General features: G+C 42.0%; 1 protein-coding gene across 1 annotated transcript in view; it reads right to left on the bottom strand.

Annotated features, from left to right (window-relative positions):
• The window catches only part of Otud7a (OTU deubiquitinase 7A), a 247,082-nt gene that overhangs the window by 66,969 nt on the left and 160,829 nt on the right, over positions 1–19,284 (bottom strand). The window contains exons 3-4 of the mRNA XM_050140410.1: positions 14,560–14,650; positions 13,272–13,426 (exon numbers count right to left, since the gene is read on the bottom strand). Coding sequence (XP_049996367.1) covers positions 13,272–13,422 — 151 coding nt within the window. The 5' untranslated portion in view covers positions 13,423–13,426; positions 14,560–14,650. The remainder of the gene's footprint in view (positions 1–13,271; positions 13,427–14,559; positions 14,651–19,284) is intronic.

Genomic DNA, 19,284 nt, shown 5'->3' with positions numbered 1-19,284 from the left:
TATCTAAAAGTTGTCCATTTCCTTTAAGTTTTCCAATTTTGTGGAGTTCAGGTTTTTGAAATATGACCTGACGATTTTCTGTATTTCTTCCGTGTCTGTTATGTCCCCCTTTTCATTTCTGATTTTGTTAATTTGGATACTCTCTCTCTGCCTTTTCGTTAGTTTGGATAAAGGTTTGTCTATTTTGTTGATTTTTCTCAAAGAACCAACTCTTTGTCTCATTGATTGTTTGTATTGTTTTCTTTGTTTCTATTTTGTTGATTTCAACTCTCACTTTATTTCCTGCCACCTAGTTCTCTCATGTGAGTTTGCTTCTTTTTATTCTAAAGTTTTCAGATTTTCTATTAATTCACTAGTGTGGGATTTTTCAGCTTCTTTATGTAGGCGTTTAATGCTATGAACTTTCCTCTTAACAGTGCTTTCATTGTGTCTCATAAATTTGGTATGTTGTGTGGTCATTTTAATTGAATTTTAGGAAGCCTTTAACTTCTCCCTTTATTTCTTCCTTGACCCATTGATGATTCAGGTGAGCACTGTTTAATTTCCATGTGTTTGTGCGTTTTCTTTTTTTTATTCATTTATTAAAGATTTCTGTCTCTTCCCCCCCACCGCCTCCCATTTCCCCCCCTCCCCCAAACAAGTCCCCCTCCCTCGTCAGCCCCAAGAGCAATGAGGGTTCCCTGCCCTGTGTGAAGTCCAAGGACCACCCACCTCCATCCAGGTGGGCAACCAAACTGCCTAGGCTCCCTGTTTGTGGGTTTTCTGGAATTAGTATTGCTCTTGACTTCTGGGTTTATTCCATGGTTATCTGATAAGGTACATTGGGTTATTCCAATTTTTTGTATTTGTTGAGGTTTGTTTTGTTACCAAGTATGTGGTCAATTTTTGAGAAGGTTCCGTGAAGTGCTGAGAAGAAGAAGGTATATTCTTTTCTGTTTGGATGGAATATTCTATAGACATCTGTTAAGTTCATTTCAGTAATAACATCTGTTAGTTCTCTTATTTCTGTTCATTTTTTGTCTGATTGACCTGTCCAGTGGTGAGAGGGGGAGTGTTGAAGTCTCTCACTATTAGTGTGTGGGGCTTAATGTATGATTTAAGCTTTAGAAGTGTTTCTTTTACATATGAGGATGCCCTTCTATTTGGGGAATAGGTGTTCAGTATTGAGATTTCCTCTTGATGGATTTTTCCTGTGACTAATATGAAATGACCTTCCTTGTCTTTTTTACTGATTTTAGCTTGAAGTCTATTTTGTTAGATATGAGGATAGCTACACCTGCTTATTTCTTAGGTAACAAGCAGAATTTTTGAGTGGAATTTTTTTTCCAACTCTTTACTCTGAGCAATGTCTATCTTTGAGGTTGAGGTATGTTTCTTGTGTGCAGAAGAAGGATGGATTCTGTTTTTGTATCCAATCTCTTAGCCTGTGCCTTTTTATGGGTGAGTTGAGTTCGTTTACATTAAGGGGTATTAATGACCAGTGATTGATATCTCCTGTTAATTTAGTTTTCATTGTTGGTGATATTTATTTGTATGTTTTTCCCTTCTTTGGGATTTGCTACTATGAGGCCATCAATTGCCTGTGTTTTTGTTGGTGTAGCCAACTTCTTTGGTTTGGAGTTTTCCTTCTAGTATTTTGTGTAGGGCTTGGTTTGTGGCTAGGTATTGGTGAAATCTAGATTTGTCATGGAATATCTTGTTTTTTTTTTCTATGGTGACAGTTTTGCTGGGTATAGTAGTCTGGGCTGGCATCCCTGTTTTCTTAATGTCTGCATGATGCTTGACCATGACCTTCTGACTTTCATTGTTTCCAATGAGAAGTCAGGTGTATTCCTCATAGGTCTACCTTTATAAGTTACTTGGCCTTTTTCCTTTGCAGCTCTTAATATTCTTTCTTTACTCTGTATGTTTAGTGTTTTCATTATTATGTGGTGAGAGGACTTTTTATTTGGATCCAGTATATTTGTTGTTCTCTAAGCTTCTTGTATCTTCATAGGCATATTCTTAGATTTGGCCTTTTCATGGTGTTCCATATTTCTTGTATATTTTGGCTTAACTTCTTGTTAGATTTAATGTTTTCTTTAATGATGAGTCTTTTTCCTATATTGTATCTTCAGCGCTTGAGATTCTTTCTTCCATCTCTTGTATTCTGCTGTTCATGCTTGCATTTGTGGCTCCTGATTGTTTTCTCATGATTTCTGTTTCTATAATTCCCTCAGTCTGTGTTTTCTTTATTGCCTCTATTTCAGTTTTCAAGTCCTGAGTATTTCTTTCATATGTTTGATTTCTTTTTCTTGCTTTTCTTTAAGTGATTTGCTGATATATTCCAATTTTTTTGTTTGTCTTTTCTTCCATTTCTTTAAGGGAATTTCTCATTTCCTCTATTAGACTTTCAAACATTCTCTTAAAATTATTTTTAGGTCATTTTCTTCTGCTTCATCCATATTTGGTTGTTCAGGTCTTGCTGTTGTAAGGTCTTTAAGGTTTTACTGGTGTTGTGTTGCTCTTTGTGATGTTGCCTGTGTTCTTGTCTACTCATCTTTTCCTCTAATGGCTGTGGTTGGGGCTGTCTGCGATTCTGTTGAATAATCTTCTAGGTGCCAGTGAATCCAAAGCTCAGATGGTTGTTCCTTGTGGTACAGTCAGTGTTACAGTTCTAGTTACCCCGTTGGTTACTCTGTTTCTGGAGATAGTTCAGCGTTCCTGTGCTTTGCTCTGCTCCCTTGGAGTTTGCTGTCTCAGACCCACTTCGTCTAGCTTGCAGGCTTTGCCCTGTTTTTGTAAATCCTCATCTGGAACCCCTCCTGCAGAAGTCCCTGGGTTGGAGTTGGACCTGGACAGGTTTCTGGCTCCAGTCTACTGCCTCAGAGGTCACAGGCTTGGGTACGCTTGGAATTGCAGAGGATCTGCTTACTCCCTCAGAGGTCCCAGACTCACGCTCAGACCCGCAGAGGTTCCAGGTTCCTGCCTATTCGCTTTGATGACCCAGACCAATGCCTGGCCCCACAGAAGTCCTGGCTCAAGCCTACTCTCTCTGAGGACCCAGACTCACATCTGGCCCTGTTGAGATTTCTGATTGCTGCCTATTCCCTTGGAGGGCCCAGGTTCACTCACGTCCAGACTGGCAGAGGTCCTGGCTCAGGCCTAGTTCCTGGAATGTCCTAGACTCACACTCAGACCCACCAGGGTCCTGGCTTTGGTCTACTCCTTTGAAGGTCCCAGATGTATGTCTGGACCCTCAGTAGTCTCTGGCTCTGGCTCTCTTGCTCAGCTGTTACTTCCCTGTAGCTGTTCTGGTGAAGATTGCTGACTCTGGATCTGGTTGCTGGCTCGATCCTGATCCGACGGTGTCCCAGGACTGGGTTGGCTTCCGGGGCTGGATTTGCTCCTGGCTCCTGCTGCCAGTGGAACTTGTTCTCTCTCTATCCTAGGTAGCTGGTTCAGTCCCATTCCAGTTCTGGCGGAGATCGCTGACTCTGAGTCAGGTTGTTGGCTCAATCCTGGTCTTCCAGTGTCCCTGGACTGGAAGTCCTGGCATTTCTGACCCACCTTGGCAGGTGCTATGGTTTGGCTGTGAAAAGTCATCTCTCCACAGACTTCTGTAACTGAACACTTGGTCTCCAGCCAGTGACAATGTTGTGAGAAGATGTGGAACCTTTAGAAGGGGATCCCCATTGAGGACACGGGTTGCTAGGAGTGGCTTTGAGGTTTTATAGTCTGGCTCCACTTCCTGTTCACTTACTGCTTCCTGATCCACCCCAATGCAAGAAAGCATCCCGGACACCTGGTGCTCCAGTCAAAAAGCTGTTTCTAATGCCATGCCTTCCCATGCCCCACATGGAGGCTACACCCTCCAAATCATTTATCTAACCAAATCCTTTCCCCTCAGTATTGGTGAAAGCAATAAGAAAAGTGACCGAGGGGGACTTGAGAGGAGTGAGTGTGTACAGGGGAGGGTCACAATGTGATGAAGCAGAAGCAGAGGGTGGTGGGATTGAAGGAAGGGAAAAGGAAGGGTCTCAGGAAGTTGCTGAAGAAAGCTGAGTACCCAGGGGAGGAACTTGTTCTGCAAGATAAGAAGGTGCACCTAAGGGAGTGACTCATCTCTTCTAAAACTCACATTTAAATTCAGCGTCACTGTGGTAGTGTTGAGAGCTGATCTTTACAGGAGAGTAGTTCCTTTCTCTGGGAAGGACTTCCTCCTCTGGAAGGACTGGATTAGCTACCAGCAGGAAGTGGTTTAAAGTATGGATGCCCTCAGTGTTCTCCCCTCTTTGGTACACCTAGTGTCCTTCCCATTTCAGTCATGCTACATCTCATAACCTCCCCAGGGGATGGGCAGACCACAGTGACATGCTCTTGGACTTCTGGACTCCAGAATAAGCCAAAGAAAATTGCTTATGAATTATCTAGCCACAGGTATCCTATCATACCAGCAGAAAAAGGGCTTCACAGAGTTTCAGAGCTTTGGGGGAAAGTCTCTTGTTCTGATTCTGTCCTTGGTAATGTGTAAAAACTGACAGAAAGGAGACAGGTGGCAGGCAGGAACACGCTCCATCTGGAGGCAGATCCTGGTTCACTTTCTTGTCTCCATTTCTTTACCTTGTTGTCACAATCCTGTCTTGCGGCCAGGGTCCGTATCATTATCAGACTCTTCCTGTTCTCCCTGCATTGTACTGTGATTCTTATGGCAGGATTTCCCCTTTTAATCTTTTAATATTGAAATAAACAAGTAAAGTATACTCATAAATAAATTATGCTCATAAAAGTTAAAATAGCACGAGAAGTCCCAGGTCTCTACTGTCCAGTTTTGGACACCACTCCATCTTCTGATCCTTTAGCCCCCTTCTGGATTCCTAGAAGGACACAGTATCTCCATCCTCCCAGTACACACGTCCCAAAGGCTTGCCTATATGAGAACATTTTAAACTTTACAGCACCAACAAATCCAACACCTTAAGGAATCCTCTACATATGGAACTGTAGTCCCTTCACTTATGAAGAAGAAGCTGGGACCGGGTGACTTCGGCATACATTTTTTTTTCTGGTGGCTGCAGCTGGGCACTACACAGTGCAGGGTATGCCTCAGGACTCAGGAAATGACCCTGCCAAAGACCATGAGCTATCACCTCCTTACGTTATATGGCTATTAAGAGAAAGGAAAGTAAATAAAAAAAAGTATGGTATTTTTGGGGAATGGAATGCAAATTAGTACAGCCACTATGGAGAAGAGCATGAGGGTTCTTAGCAAATTAAAAACAATCTCACCACGGGGCATGTATTTAAAGGCAATAAAATCAACCTATCAAAGAGCTGTCTGCACCTCCACATTCACTGTAGCACTATTCACAATAGGCAAGAACTAGAACCAATATAATTAATTACCCACCATCGATTGATTAGCAGATAGGGGAAATGTGGAACACTGTTTGGCTATAAAACATGAAATTCTGTATTTTGTGATAGCATGGGTGAACGTGGAAGACATTATGGTAGGGGTATAGGGCAGGAACAAAAAGACAAATACTTCATTAGCTTACTTATCAGCTCTACTTTAAAACAATGCTGAACTGCTGTCCCCTGTGACCTACACAGGGACCAAATGTTCCACTTCCTTTCTGTGCCCTTTTCTGCAGACACCCCTCCATTAGGGAAGCCATCCAGACCTGCCTGACCTCTCTAACCCACAACCCTAGCTGGGGAGTTCACCTCCTCTACTCCAGCTACCCCACCAACCCCACACATTCTCAATGCACACACCTGTCCCTCTCTCTAGGTAGATGCAAGATTCCCAGTGCCAACTATACCTACCTCTGCAACCTAAGAACCTTCTCCAGGGAGGGGCATTAGACCCAAACCAGTAATTCCATCCATCTCTGTAAACTGCCTAATGACCCTGTGTCCTTCTTGCCTTTCTGTACCCCTCTCTACATATATCCCTCCGGTAGGGAAGCCTCACTTGTACTAACCACATCCACCTGAGTAATACCATTGCCCTCATTCCTAGCCTGGGATATAACCCAGCAACTCCACCCACCTCTGTGACACACCTGAGGACCATGAGTTCCACACTTGCCTTTCATGTAAAAAAATTTCCATATTCATGTGGGCAATTTGGACAGTGCCCATTACCTGAGGAACAGTGTTCAGATCCCTGAAAACTGACTCTGGGAATCTGCAAACTCTACAGAAAGCCTGCTCCTGGGCTCAGAAACCTCAGCTCAAACTTAACTGGCTCTCCTTCTGAAACATCATTTGAACATCGACAAAGAATTGTTCAAAGACCCTAAGCCTCATGTGGCAACCTGACAAGTTGGGGTAACAGACAATAGAACATCTGATACCCACTCAACAAAAGAGAGAAAAGACTTCTCTACCAAAAAACACCACTAACTACCTAATTTCAGATGTTTAAGGCCCATTGAAAAATCTCAAATATGAATAAGCAAAACAAATCTCCAACAAAAATTTTAGTCACATAGTAATATCACCTGAGAAAATTGACTCAGATGACATATAAGAAGATTATTTTCAAATAGCAACAATAAATATGATCAAAGAATTTAAAGGGACTATAAAGAAATGCCAGAATGGAATACTGCATTCTGGATTTTTGTAGAATGCAAAGGCACAAACAGTTGAATGAAAAAAAATGAAACAATTCAAGGTGTGAAAACAATTTAATTACATAAAAAGAATATCTGAAAAAAGGTCAAAATCAAAACCTGAAATAAAAAAAATCGGTAATTCAAACAAAAAGTTTAGAGGAACGCTTCAACAGCAGACTGGATAAAATGGAAAAGATTATATCATATCTTGAAGAAAAGGTAAAGCAACTGGATCACTCTGCCAAAGAAAATGTCAAATCTAAAAAGCTTCATGAACATAACACAAAAGGAACTCTGGGACACCACAAAAATACCAGATCTTCTAATAGTAAGCACAGAAAAAAGAAAAGACCCAAATCAAAGGCACAGAATGTATTGTCAACAAAATAAAAAAAAGAAAAGAAAAGTAACTTCTAGTACCATGAATGCTAGCTAATAGGGATGAAGCTTCAACCTGAGCACCAACTTGGTTTCTCCACGTTCCACTGAACATAAGTAAGCTGTGTCTTCAGCAATGGGGTCTTACAGCTTATAGAAGATATCTAATTGCTTTGGCAGAAGCTCATAAAGCTTATGGGAGAAGAAGTTGATGGGACCAATGGCTCAACAAACTTTAACCCATTTCTGGTACTAGAGGTTTTACTTGTTGGAAAAGACATCTAGTTGGGGTATTGGCTACTCCATTATATAATTACTTTATTTGTATGCTATTGGAGGACAAAAGTAATCAGCAATATCGCCCAGAGACAAACCCAAAGACCTACAACACTGACCTATCTGCAATAAAGACTGGTACAATAGTGGCACAAACGTTATGGAAGTAACCAACCAATTTTTTTAATTAAAAAATTGTATTTAAGCCGGGCGATGGTGGCGCACGCCTTTAATCCCAGCACTCGGGAGGCAGAGGCAGGCGAATCTCTGTGAGTTCGAGACCAGCCTGGTCTACAGAGCTAGTTCCAGGACAGGCTCCAAAGCCACAGAGAAACCCTGTCTCGAAAAACCAAAAAAAAAAAAAATTGTATTTAAGGCCCATCCCATGAGGTGAAACTCATACCCGACACTGCTAAAATGGCCAAGAACCTGAGACTAGATATATCATGGGCTATAAAGGAAAACTTAATACCAGTTTTCTGCTCAAGGAATATAGCAAAAAAAAAAAATGACTCCTAATGACATAGTGTTGTACCTAAATAAAGATTAGTGAATCATCCAACCCTCACCAGAGAAACTTCTTTTTTCGGTAAACAGGAATTAACACAGACAGACACACAACTAGACAATGTGCATAGAGTGAGAAACTCTGGAACATTCAGTCCCAAATCATATGCCTTCATCAAACCCTTCTCCTCAAGGCTCAGGGATCTATGGGGAAGAGGAGGCAGAGATAGTGGATGACTCCAAGGAAACAACATTTTCCAGATACAATGGGAATGGCACACACACATGAATTGAGACACTTTGATAGCATACAAGACCTACATAGTTCCAAACCAGACAAAATCCCAGAACGGAGAAGGGGAAAAGATCACAAAAATCTCACCTTTCACCAAGAAGTTATTTACTGCAATTGATACCTGCTGGGAAAAGGAAAACCAGTTCTTTTCTTTTTTCCCCAATGGAATGACACTGGATATATCAACTATACTACAGGGCAGGCCTCATGTTCAGGAGTAGTTGGCCAACACTATTATTATTATTTATTGGGTGTGTATTTTGTTTTGGTATTTTTGTCTTACTGGTTTTTGTGTTTTAACATATTTTTTTCAGAGAGGGGACATGAAAAAGTTGGGTGGGTAGGAGGTTGAGGGAGAATCTGGGAGGAATTGGAGGAAGGGAAAGAAAATGATCACAATGTTATATAATAATTTTTAACTAAAATAACAAATTAAAAACTCATAGAAGATCTGGACGGTGCTGGCACATGCTTTTAATCCTAGCACTCAAGAGGCGGAACGAGACAGATCTCTATGAGTTCAAGGCCAGCCTGGTCTACAAGAGCTAGTTCCAGGACAGGCACCCAAACAACAGAGAAACCCTGTCTCAAACAAACGAAAGAACAAAAAACCACAGAAGAAAACTTCCCCTAATCTAAGGAAAGAGATAATTATCAAGATCCAAGAGGCATACCAAATAGACAGGAACCAGGAAACTCCACATGTCATATAATAAACAAAACACTAAACATACAGACAAAAAATATTGAAAGCAACAAGAAAGAAGGAGCAACTCATATACAACGACAGGGTCATTAGAATCTTGGCAGGCTTTTTATTAGAGCCCATAAAATCTAGAAAGAATCAGACCAATGTTCAACGAATTATAAAAGACCACAGATGCCAGTCTAGCACAAATGAATTAAAGAAGAAAGGAAAATCTTCCATGACAAAACAAAATTTAAGGAATTTTAACTACTAAGCTGGCTTTAGGGAGGATTCTGGAAGGAACACTTAGGTCTGAAAAGAATGTTAAACATACAGAAGAACGGACAAGGAACAAATCAATTCCAGAACACTGAATCAAGAGAGACCTACTAGAACTCTACAAAAGCCACCAAATGACAGGAATTAGTAGTACACACTGTTGAACAATAGCTCATAATAGTAATAGTCTCAACTCCCAATGGACACAGACACCATTGCTGAAGTAAAGACAAAAATTGAAGAAAAAAATTCTTTACCAGATGTATATCTGACAGAGGTTTACTATCTAGAATATACAAAGAACTAAAAACACTACACCCAGAAAACAACCCAATTAAAAAATGGGGCATAGACCTAAATGGGAATCTCAAAAGATGGAACACAAACAGCTGAGAAACAATATTCAACATCCTTAGTCATTGGGAAAAATGCAAATAGAACTACTTTGAGATTTCATCTTACCCCAGTCAGAATTGCTAACACCACCACCACCACCATCCCACAAATGATGATGAATCCTAGCATGGATGTAGGAAGGGAACACATTTATTCATTGCTGGTGGGAATGAAAACTATTGCAATGACTATGGAAATCAGTGTGGATTTCAATCAAGTGAAAAGAAGACCCACCATATAATTCAGCCAGACCCAAAGACTCCATATCCTAGTCTAGAGATAACATCCATGTTCATCACTTAAGTGTTATCAACACAAAATGATCCTTGTATAAGAGATGTACAGATTTAGATTTAGACATGCCATAATGCCACGATGTGTGTGTGTGTGTGTATGTATGTATGTAGGTATGGTGTATGTATGTTTGCCTATTTGCATTGCAAACATTATGCTCTACATTATACACACATATAACTTTATTTGTCAATCTGTAAATAAATATAAACAAGAAGCCAAGGTCAAAGCAAACGAGCCCGGGCAGATGAAGGAGATGGGCTACACTACAATTTCCAACAAAACTGGGAGTAGCTTTGTCCTTTTTCTTCAGTGGTCTTCATAAGAACACAGTGCAGTCTCAACTAGAAATGGGCGTTCCTTGCTGGGAAGCCCTCCGCCTCTGGACACAGAAAAGGTCTTTGCAGTATTAAGAAATGTGGAAACGCCTCACCTTTTTATCCCTAAAATTTCTTATTCTGTGCCCCGAATCCCAAATCATTCTCCATAGCAAGGGAAGGGGAAACCAGGGAATTAAAACTAGCTCTGCCTGGAGAGCCTCCTTCCCTACGATGAAGACCAGGATGAAAGGCAGCTTGCAATAGACTTCCACATAACAGTCCATCACGGGAAGTCAGGGCAGGAACCCAAGCAGAGCCTATGGAGGAGTGTGCTAACTGATTTGCTCCATATGGCTTGCTCAGCTTTCTTTTTCTCCCTTCTTTTAAAATAGTTTATTTAGTTATTTTACACCCCTGCTGAAGTTTCCCCTCCCTCCTCTCCTCCGAGTCCCTCTTCCCAATCCTGCCTCTGTTCCCACCCCCAATCCACTCCTCCTCTGTAGTAGTGGGAGCGGCAGGGCTGCTTCCCGCCACCCGGCTAGCTTTACCCGAATAATTACACGGAAACTGTATTCTTTTAAACACTGCTTGGCCCATTAGTTTCAGCCTCATATTGGCTAGCTCTTACATATTGATCTAACCCATTTCTAATATCTGTGTAGCACATGAGCTGGCTTACCAGGAAAGATCTTAACCTGCGTCTGTCTGGAGTGGCAGAATCATGGCGACTGCTTGATTCGGCTTCTTTCTCCCAGCATTCTGTTCTGTCTACTCCGCCTACCTAATTTTCTGTCCTATCAGGCCAAGCAGTTTTCTTTATTAGTTAACCAATGAAAGCAACAGATAAGATACAAGACCACCTCCATCACACCTCTCTCTCTGTTTAGGAAAGAACAAGTCTCCTATGAATATCAACAAAACAAGGCATTTCAAGTTGCAGTAAGACTAAGCACCTCCCATGTATTAAATCTGGACAAGGGGACCTGGTATGGGGAGTAGTAGGGTACAAAAGCCAGTAAAAGAGCCAGAGATAGCCCCTGTTCCCACTGTTAGGAGTCTCACAAAAAGATCAAGGTATACGATTGTAACAAATATGCAGAAAGCCTAGGGCAGTTCCATCCAGGCTCCCTGGTTGTCAGCTCAGCCTCTGTGAGCCCCTGTGAGCCCAGGTTAGATGATTCTGTGGGTTTGCTTGTGGTGTCCTCGACCCCTCTGGCTCCTCCAATCTTTTCTCCCCCGCTTCTGCAGGAGCCCTTGAACTCCACCCAGTGTTTAGCTGTGGATCTGCATCTGTTTCCATCAGCTTAGCTTGTTCTCTTATATGCACCAGGACTACCTGCCCAGGGACAGCACTGCCCAGGGACAGCACTGCCCACAGTGTCTGGACTCTTCCACAACACAGGCCAATCTGAGGGTGACATTCATTCTCTCTCTCTCTCTCTCTCTCTCTCCTTTTCTTTTGACATTTTATTAAGGAGGCTCCCTCTTTTCAGATGACTACAACCTGTGTGGAATTGACAAAAGGGTGAAAGGACTGTTAAATCTATAAAGATAGCATTAGCAGCGATTTAGTTCAAACAAGGTACAGAAGACAACCTGGAGCCAGGCAATTAACAGAGCCAGGGGAGCCCACAGGCAGCAGCAAAGGTCGTGACAGGACATCATCTAAGTCCCAGAAGCAGAGGAGAGAGACATGCTGCAGAAGAACAGGCAGAGTAACTGCTGGAAGGTTGAGTATCACGAGAGGGCAGGTGGTGCAGTTGCAAAGGCCAACAGCGAAGGGGAGAAATTGCTATGTTGTTCACGGATACAGAAAGTCCATTGGAAAGAACCCAGCATCAATTCTGGACAAAGTTTTCTGTAAATTCTGTGTGTTCCCCGCTGGACCAAGAGCATATACAAAAGCCTGAAGTCTGTTCTCTGCCTAAGGGTGAATGCCTGGCTACCTTCCCTGAATTAGGGGCACCTTACATATCTTCATTCAACCTTTTATGGAAATCATAGTGAGCTTATTGGGAAAAAAGAAATAAAACTCCCTATTTAGAGGCAATATAATCAGCCTTGTTAAAATCTTAAGGATATATACACATACACATGTGTATACTTTTTCAAGACATACCTCTTGAAAAAAATATTTACTCTTCTCTCTCTGTTCTCTGTTTCCATTTGTTTTGATTTCATTTAAAAATTGAGACAGAAATCTTTAATAAATAAATAAATAAATAAAAATAAAAATTGAGAGGTTCATACATGAGTATAAATTTCTAATCTTTCTATGCCCCAACCCTAAAATATTATGACATCTTCTTCTATAATTAGAATTCACAAATGGGTATACACAAACACACACACACACACACTAGTTTCATCCCCAGTTCACCCATGACAGCCTTCCCTGCTCCCCTCCTCCCATTTCCTGCTCAGACCATGCACTAGGATTTCCTTGGTACCCCAACAAGAGCTTCCAACGTTCAGGAACTACCCCTGGTTATGAAAATGCCTAGTAAGTCAGTTTTCTCTAGTGACCTTGAGAATCACTGTGGCTTGTAATGCTCAAGGTTCCCAACTCCACAAACAGTGATCTGAGGCAGATCAATTCTGAAACACAACCCATTCCTCCTCATGTCCAAAAGTCTGAGCAGCAGTGATCAGTTCTTCACTTTTCCTTGCTTCATCAGCATCATTACTCGGGAGGAAAAACCAACGTTAACTCCAGTTTATGATGAGAGCCCCAGAAATAGGCCATATACACCAGGCACATACTTTCCATGTCTCAGGAGTTCTACCTGAAAAGCCCAAAGGTGCATTTTGATTTCCTGGCTATATTAGAAGGTTTCTTCAATGATAACTTTGGCCTAAGATATTTGTGTCTCAGTTAAGACAAAGATATGAAGGGAAGATCTCCATGGAAAGTATATTCTTGAATGCTCTAAAATTTCCACTTCATTGTAGTAGTATATTATCCTTAAAAAGTGATCAGCTGGACTCACTCTCTGGAAGCATTCTCCTGTGCCATCTTCCTCACCTGTGCACATTTACAGTTGGTGACCCATGTCCTATCCTAAATAATGACAAGCAAAATAGAAAAAGTCCATCCTCAACATTAACACTTTGTTTTACTTCAAAAGTGGCCAAATACTGTTTGAATGACACCATTGCCAGGCAGTGAGGACCCCTTATCTTCTGTCCAAGCCTGAATGGGTAGTTTGGGAACAATGAGGTCCACATACCTTCCAGCAGGTCTCTGGCCAGACCAGGTTCTGCCCCTGTGGACCGAACAAAGTCTGACAGGACTGCGTCCATATCAAGCGTCATAGGATCATGTAGAAGTGCTGCCCAGCACTCAGCCGAGGGCGGGTTTGGAAGCAGGCTAGAGACCATCCATCTGCAGGAGACAAGAGAAGGGCATCTCACCATGCAATGGACCAGAGGGAATGTGCATGCACACACATGCATGCACACATGAGTGCACGTGCGCCTGTGTGGGCACACACACACACACACACACACACACACACACACACACACACGAGTCCCAGAAGCCAGAAGAAATCCCTACCACCTCCGTTATATAGTTCTGAATTCGTTTTTGAATATTTCCCTTCCTTTACACGCAAGCTGTTACATCATTAAAGCCAACCTAAGGCATCAATCCTCTGCAGCCCTGTGAGATGGGGCACTGGGATCTGTGCTGTGTCTTCCAACACGCTGAAGTCTAATCTATCGGCTCTTAAGGAGACTCCCAGTTCAGTCCTGGCTGACTGGAACTCCACACTTACTCACGATGACTGCTAAAACATCTGCTGCCTCCCTGAGTTTCCACTTTCACAATGACAACCCCACCGTGTTCACAGGATGTCAGATGTCCTGAAGAGAACAGCTGCAGGCCGAGGGACAAGATGAGTGCCTGAAACAGCTGGTGAGTTTGTCACCTGGAGAAACCAGTTTCGGAGCCACTTGTATTCTTGGTGAAGGGTGATAAGAAATAGATGCAGCTAGCATCATGTAGATGACTGGTCAAATGCGGCCCTCTATCTGTTTTACACATAAAATGTTATTGGAAGTCAGTCACCAGCACATGAATGAGTTGAGTAGCAGAGACCATGAAGTCCACAGAATTAAAGAAATCACCACGTGGGCCTTTATGGGAAGTTCACTGATGCCAGCACAGATGCTGCACAATCTTATACCATCAAGTACGTGGTTAATTTCACACACTGCATGATGTTGCTGATGAATACAATTTGCTCCTTCTTCTCTGATAATCAGAGGATGGGAGTTCTCAGTGAGCAGATTTTGTATCTTTGGAGCAAGGCACGCTGGCCTTATTTGGCTGGCTATGACAGGGTGTTAACTGCTGTGGGAAGGGAAGGTAAAAATCCCCAATGCCAGGATGTGGGGACCGAGGTCTCAGGCCATAATTTCAGAGCTAGTCATTTGTGATGCCCTATCTGCATCTGGCTCCTACTCTGGAGTAAGATTTGGTTGGTGTGGCTAGAAACGAAGAAATGGTTTGACCTGATGTATGTGGCACCAGTTAGGAGACTCCTTCCTCCGCCTCAAGCACCGCAGCTTCAGCCTCAAGAGTCTCCTCTTCTGTCACTGCCACCTGGGGACAAACGAGAGCACAAGGGCATGTTATCTCCTCTCCTGAGCTTTACTCTTCAACAAAAGCAGCTGCATTTAAGGTAGGGAAGAGTTGCTGGAGGTAGGGCCTTTGCTTCCTGGCTGCCATAGGCGCTTCCTGGCCAGCTGATCACCAGCTCAACGTGGAGGCTGGCAAGAGAGGATGGTCTCAACTTCCTCTTGGAAAGCATCTGGGATCATAATCATGGGGCAGACTCATTCTAAACCTTGCTATTAACTTCGGGGTCAATACATTTAATCTGAGCTACCATTTCAACCACACAGTTCAGTGACATTAGCTGCAGCGAATGTCCCTTTCACCTCCAGAACATTTTGTCTTTCTAAATGGAAACTGGCCCCACTAGACACTGGATCCCTATTGCTATTCCCCTTAGAACCTGGAAACCTCCATTTTACTGCCTGCTTCTATGAATGAGACTATAGACTCTTATAAGTAAAATTTCACAGTATTTATCTTATTATGATTAGCTATTTCACTTAGCATAAGTTCATCAAAGTTCATGGAAATTGTAGACTGTCAGAATTTGAAAGTGATTGTTGATGGAACACTATGAACTTCAGTTGCAAGACTTGGAGGAACTGAGTTGGATCTGACCTGCCAGCCTGTTTCTTGAGGATTAGTTTGCACAGTACAGGAAGGTGATACGTAAAAAGGAAAAGAAAAAAATAGTCATACCCAGCTACGATGCCTATGAATGCCAACAATGACCAGCACATTATGATATCCCTAAAGGTGCAATATAGATAATTTGTATTGGTATGGATCTTGGTTTATTGATACGAATTTAAAGTCAATTTTGTTATATGTATATGTATTTCTGACCTTGATTAAGGTATTGTGTTTGTGTAGCTCGTTTAAAAGTGTAATATATAATTTAAAAATATAGGTGAATAGATAATCATCTATAATAGTCAAGTTTGTAGTCATGTTAGTTTTCTAGATATATAGAGATATATTTCAGTTAGTTAGGTATTCTTCAAATATTTCAGAGACCTTCAGAATATGGCATTTAAAATGTTTAAAAAATTTAGGACTTTTCATTACAGTGAGACACATATGCTCCTGGCAGCACCAATCTACTTCAAGAGGAAGATGGGCATTGAAGAGGCTCCTTTTGGAGTTTGTTAGATGAACTGGACATGCAGGATCCACAAAGAAATGACTGCTGAACTTGCCTAAAGGTGAGATGATCCTTCAGGGTTCCTGCTTCATGAAGGAGTCTGTGAGACATTCTGCAGGATACAGAAAAAAGTGACTGAACTGTCTTTGAAACTTCCTGCTTTATTGAAAAGTCTGCTGAATACTATGGGCCTGTAGGCTGAAGATGGATGCCCCAATGGTACAGAAAAACTTTGGGTGACTGTCCAGGCAGCTTGAAGTCTCTGTCAATTCTAGAGTTTTGAAAGTTGCTTACAATGTACTTCCTGTTTATCTAGGTAATATTATATCCTTCTGGAGTTGAAAAATTTATAGTTATAGTTTTCCTTAGTTATGTTAAAGTTAAAGCCTTCCTTTTTGTTTAAACAGAAAAGGAGAAATGGTGTAGGAGGTCCTTCTGTCTATGTGTTGCTTTCATTGGTTAATAAAGGACTGCTTTGGGACTATAGCAGAGCTGTGGGGGAACAGAGCTAGGCAGGGAAAACTAAATGAAATTCTGGAAGGAAGAAGGCAGAGTCCAGGAATGCCATAGATCTGCCGCCATCAGAGCCAGACATGCTGAAACTTTGCTGGTAGGCATCACCTCGTCGTGATATACAGATTAATAGAAATTGGTTAAATTAATATGTAAGAGTTAGCCAACAAGAAGCTAGAGCTAATGGTTCAAGCAATGATTTAATTAATACAATTTCTGTGTGGTTATTTCGGTTCTGGGAAGCCAGGACAAACAAGCAGGCTCTCCTGCAATGGTGCAATGGTGGCACTTACATCTTGATGGTAATTAGCAGCTGTATAGTTGACTTATGACCATTGTTATGACTACCTTGTTATAACCATATTGTTATGACTACCTTGTTATTACCACATTGTTATGACTACCTTGTTATGACCACCTTGCAACCATATCTTTGTTTTAAGAGGTTGCCATGGCCAACTTGCTATAGGTTCTGTTTCTATAACCCTACCTATTTGCCTTCCAATCTCCCCCCCCCCCCATTTTGAAACCCTCTATTCCTGAATTATAAAAACCTTTCTTACCCATGTACAACGCAGATCTCTTGAACTACCTTTATGGAGAGACAGCCTTGTACATGAATATAAAAGTTTTGATTAATTACTTGCTTTTAATTTTAATTAAAGGCATGAAGGGCTAGGGCAGCACAGGTCTGGAGTGCAGCCTAGTCTCAGGGTCAGGAAAAGGCCCTGGGTAGAGCGCAGGCTGGGGGCTAGTGACTTACCATGTGTGAACCTCCACTGTGTCCTAACTCCCTGATTTGGGCAGTGAATAACCAGTGGAATCCTGTTCTCTTGATTTGAAAAATGATGCTAAGAACAGCCCTGCCTCTCAAAATAGCTGAAAGGATGAACGAAAATGATGTTTCATGAACACACTCCATTGTCACCATTAGTGACATAGATTTGAAACACACAGCTGTCTAGTATTGAGGATCTTTGCTCTATCTCTTATATATGCACAAATCCTTACTATGAAGAATAACGTACCAAAAAGTGGCACACATGCTTCAATCCATTCTACCCTGCAATGGAGAAGCCCATTCTGGTGAGAGGCTCACAGATAACATTGGGGATATATACGGCACCTCAACTCAGATGCCAGCATTCCTCTGTCCAGACCATCTGCCTCCTTCATCCCTGTGACTTGAGACCAGTTCAGTGACACTGGCTTATGTGTATGTCACATTAGTGGGATAAGGCATTCGTGGGTCTTAGTTCAGAGGAAAATTGGGAAAGCCTTGGAATGAAAGGGTATGAGGTTAACAAAGTGTCCAATGTACACAATCAATCTTAAAGCAAGTTTCCATGTGCTACAGCTAGGGACACATATTGATCTTTGAGTAATTGTGGCTGCAACAATGCAATGCATCCACAAAACTTACATTAAAAGGCCTGGGTGAGGAGGGAGGCGAGACAGCAAGGCAGAAGGAACAGGCAAAGAGCCTGGGGAGATGACTGAGCAAAGTCAGGGCTGCGTGACAATGAAACAAAAGTGGCTATAGCAATATCTGGTTCCCAGGATGCAGGTTTTCCAACTTGGCCACTTGGCCTTTTTCATCTTTTCTTTGGTAAAGTTCATTTTCTAAAACGACTGGAAGCAGGGACTGCAGAGAGCTCTACAAACAAAGACGGGCAGCTCCAAGGTTTGGAAGGAGGCACATGTGTGCACTCTGAGCCCCTTTCACCTGTACAGCAAATGCAGACAGGATGGAGAGAGGCAGAGCTTTTGATCCATGGACCGCTGGTTCTGTGCCATGCCAGCTCTTAGAACACAGAACAGGGTGGATTAACAACAAATTGGGGCACTAAAATTGTAAATAGCTGGGTGGTAGTGGCACACACCTTTAATCCCAGCAGTTGGGAGGCAGGAGCAGGAGAACCTCTGTGAGTTTGAGGCCAGCCTGGCCTACAGAGCAAGTTCCAGGACAGTCAAGACCACACAGAGAAACTGTGTCTTGGAAAACCAGAAAGAATATGTCAAAGGCTTTTCAATGCTAAAATTCCTGGACTATTGTGTCCCTTCCTTCCCTCACTACCCCTTGTCCTTTCTCCTCCTCCTCTTCCTCATTTGGTGGTTTATTTCTGAGTCTGATTTATTACTTTTTTATGTTCTTTCTCTTTCTTTTGGTTAGATTTTGGCTAAGATTTGTCAATGATACTTAAAACCTTTCAAATAACTCCTTAGTAGATTCTATGTGTTGTTCACAAAGTCTCAGGATGCACCCTAGGCTGCTTTTCAACTTGGTCTTCTCCTGTTGAAACCTCCTGAGCACTAGCAAGTGTGGGAACTACAGGTCTAGTTAGATTCCTATACTTTTGAACTTAGATAGAAAACATTGATATATATACTTTTAAAGTATTTTTCCTGGAACCAGTGAGATGGTTCAGCGGGTCAAGGTGCATGCAGCCAAAACTGACAACTTGAGTTTGGTCCCTGGGAATCACATGGTATAAGGAGGGAAATGACTCCCTTCCCCCCCCACACACTATTCCTCTGACCCCTACTCCTCTGACCTCCCCACATATATCTCATAGAGCATATATGCCCACATAAATATATGCACACACACAAACACATACTAAATGTAAGTAAGATATTTTTCAATGAAAAATTAAGTATGTATAAAAATAGACAAAATAATACATGATAATTGTCTTTCTGTGTCTGGGCTCCCTCACTCAAGATAATGTTTTCTAACACTATCCCGAGTGAGGTAACACAGACCCAAAAAGATGAACATGGGATGTACTCACTCATAATTGGTTTCTAGCCACAAATAAAGGTCACGGAGTGTATACCTGGTGAACCTAAAGAAGCTAAACAAGAAGGTGAACCCAAGAAAAAACATATAGTTATCCTCTTGGCTAAGGGAAGTAGACAAAATTGCCGGGGAGAAAATTGAGACCTTGGAGGTGGGGTG

Source organism: Alexandromys fortis, unplaced genomic scaffold (genome assembly GCF_014885135.2).
Source record: "Alexandromys fortis isolate MF-2015 unplaced genomic scaffold, M_Fortis_MF-2015_v1.1 scaffold_39, whole genome shotgun sequence".
In the NCBI taxonomy this organism is placed as follows: Eukaryota; Metazoa; Chordata; class Mammalia; order Rodentia; family Cricetidae; genus Alexandromys; species Alexandromys fortis.
Note: the sequence above shows the minus strand (reverse complement) of the source record. Positions and strands in the feature narration are given on the sequence as shown.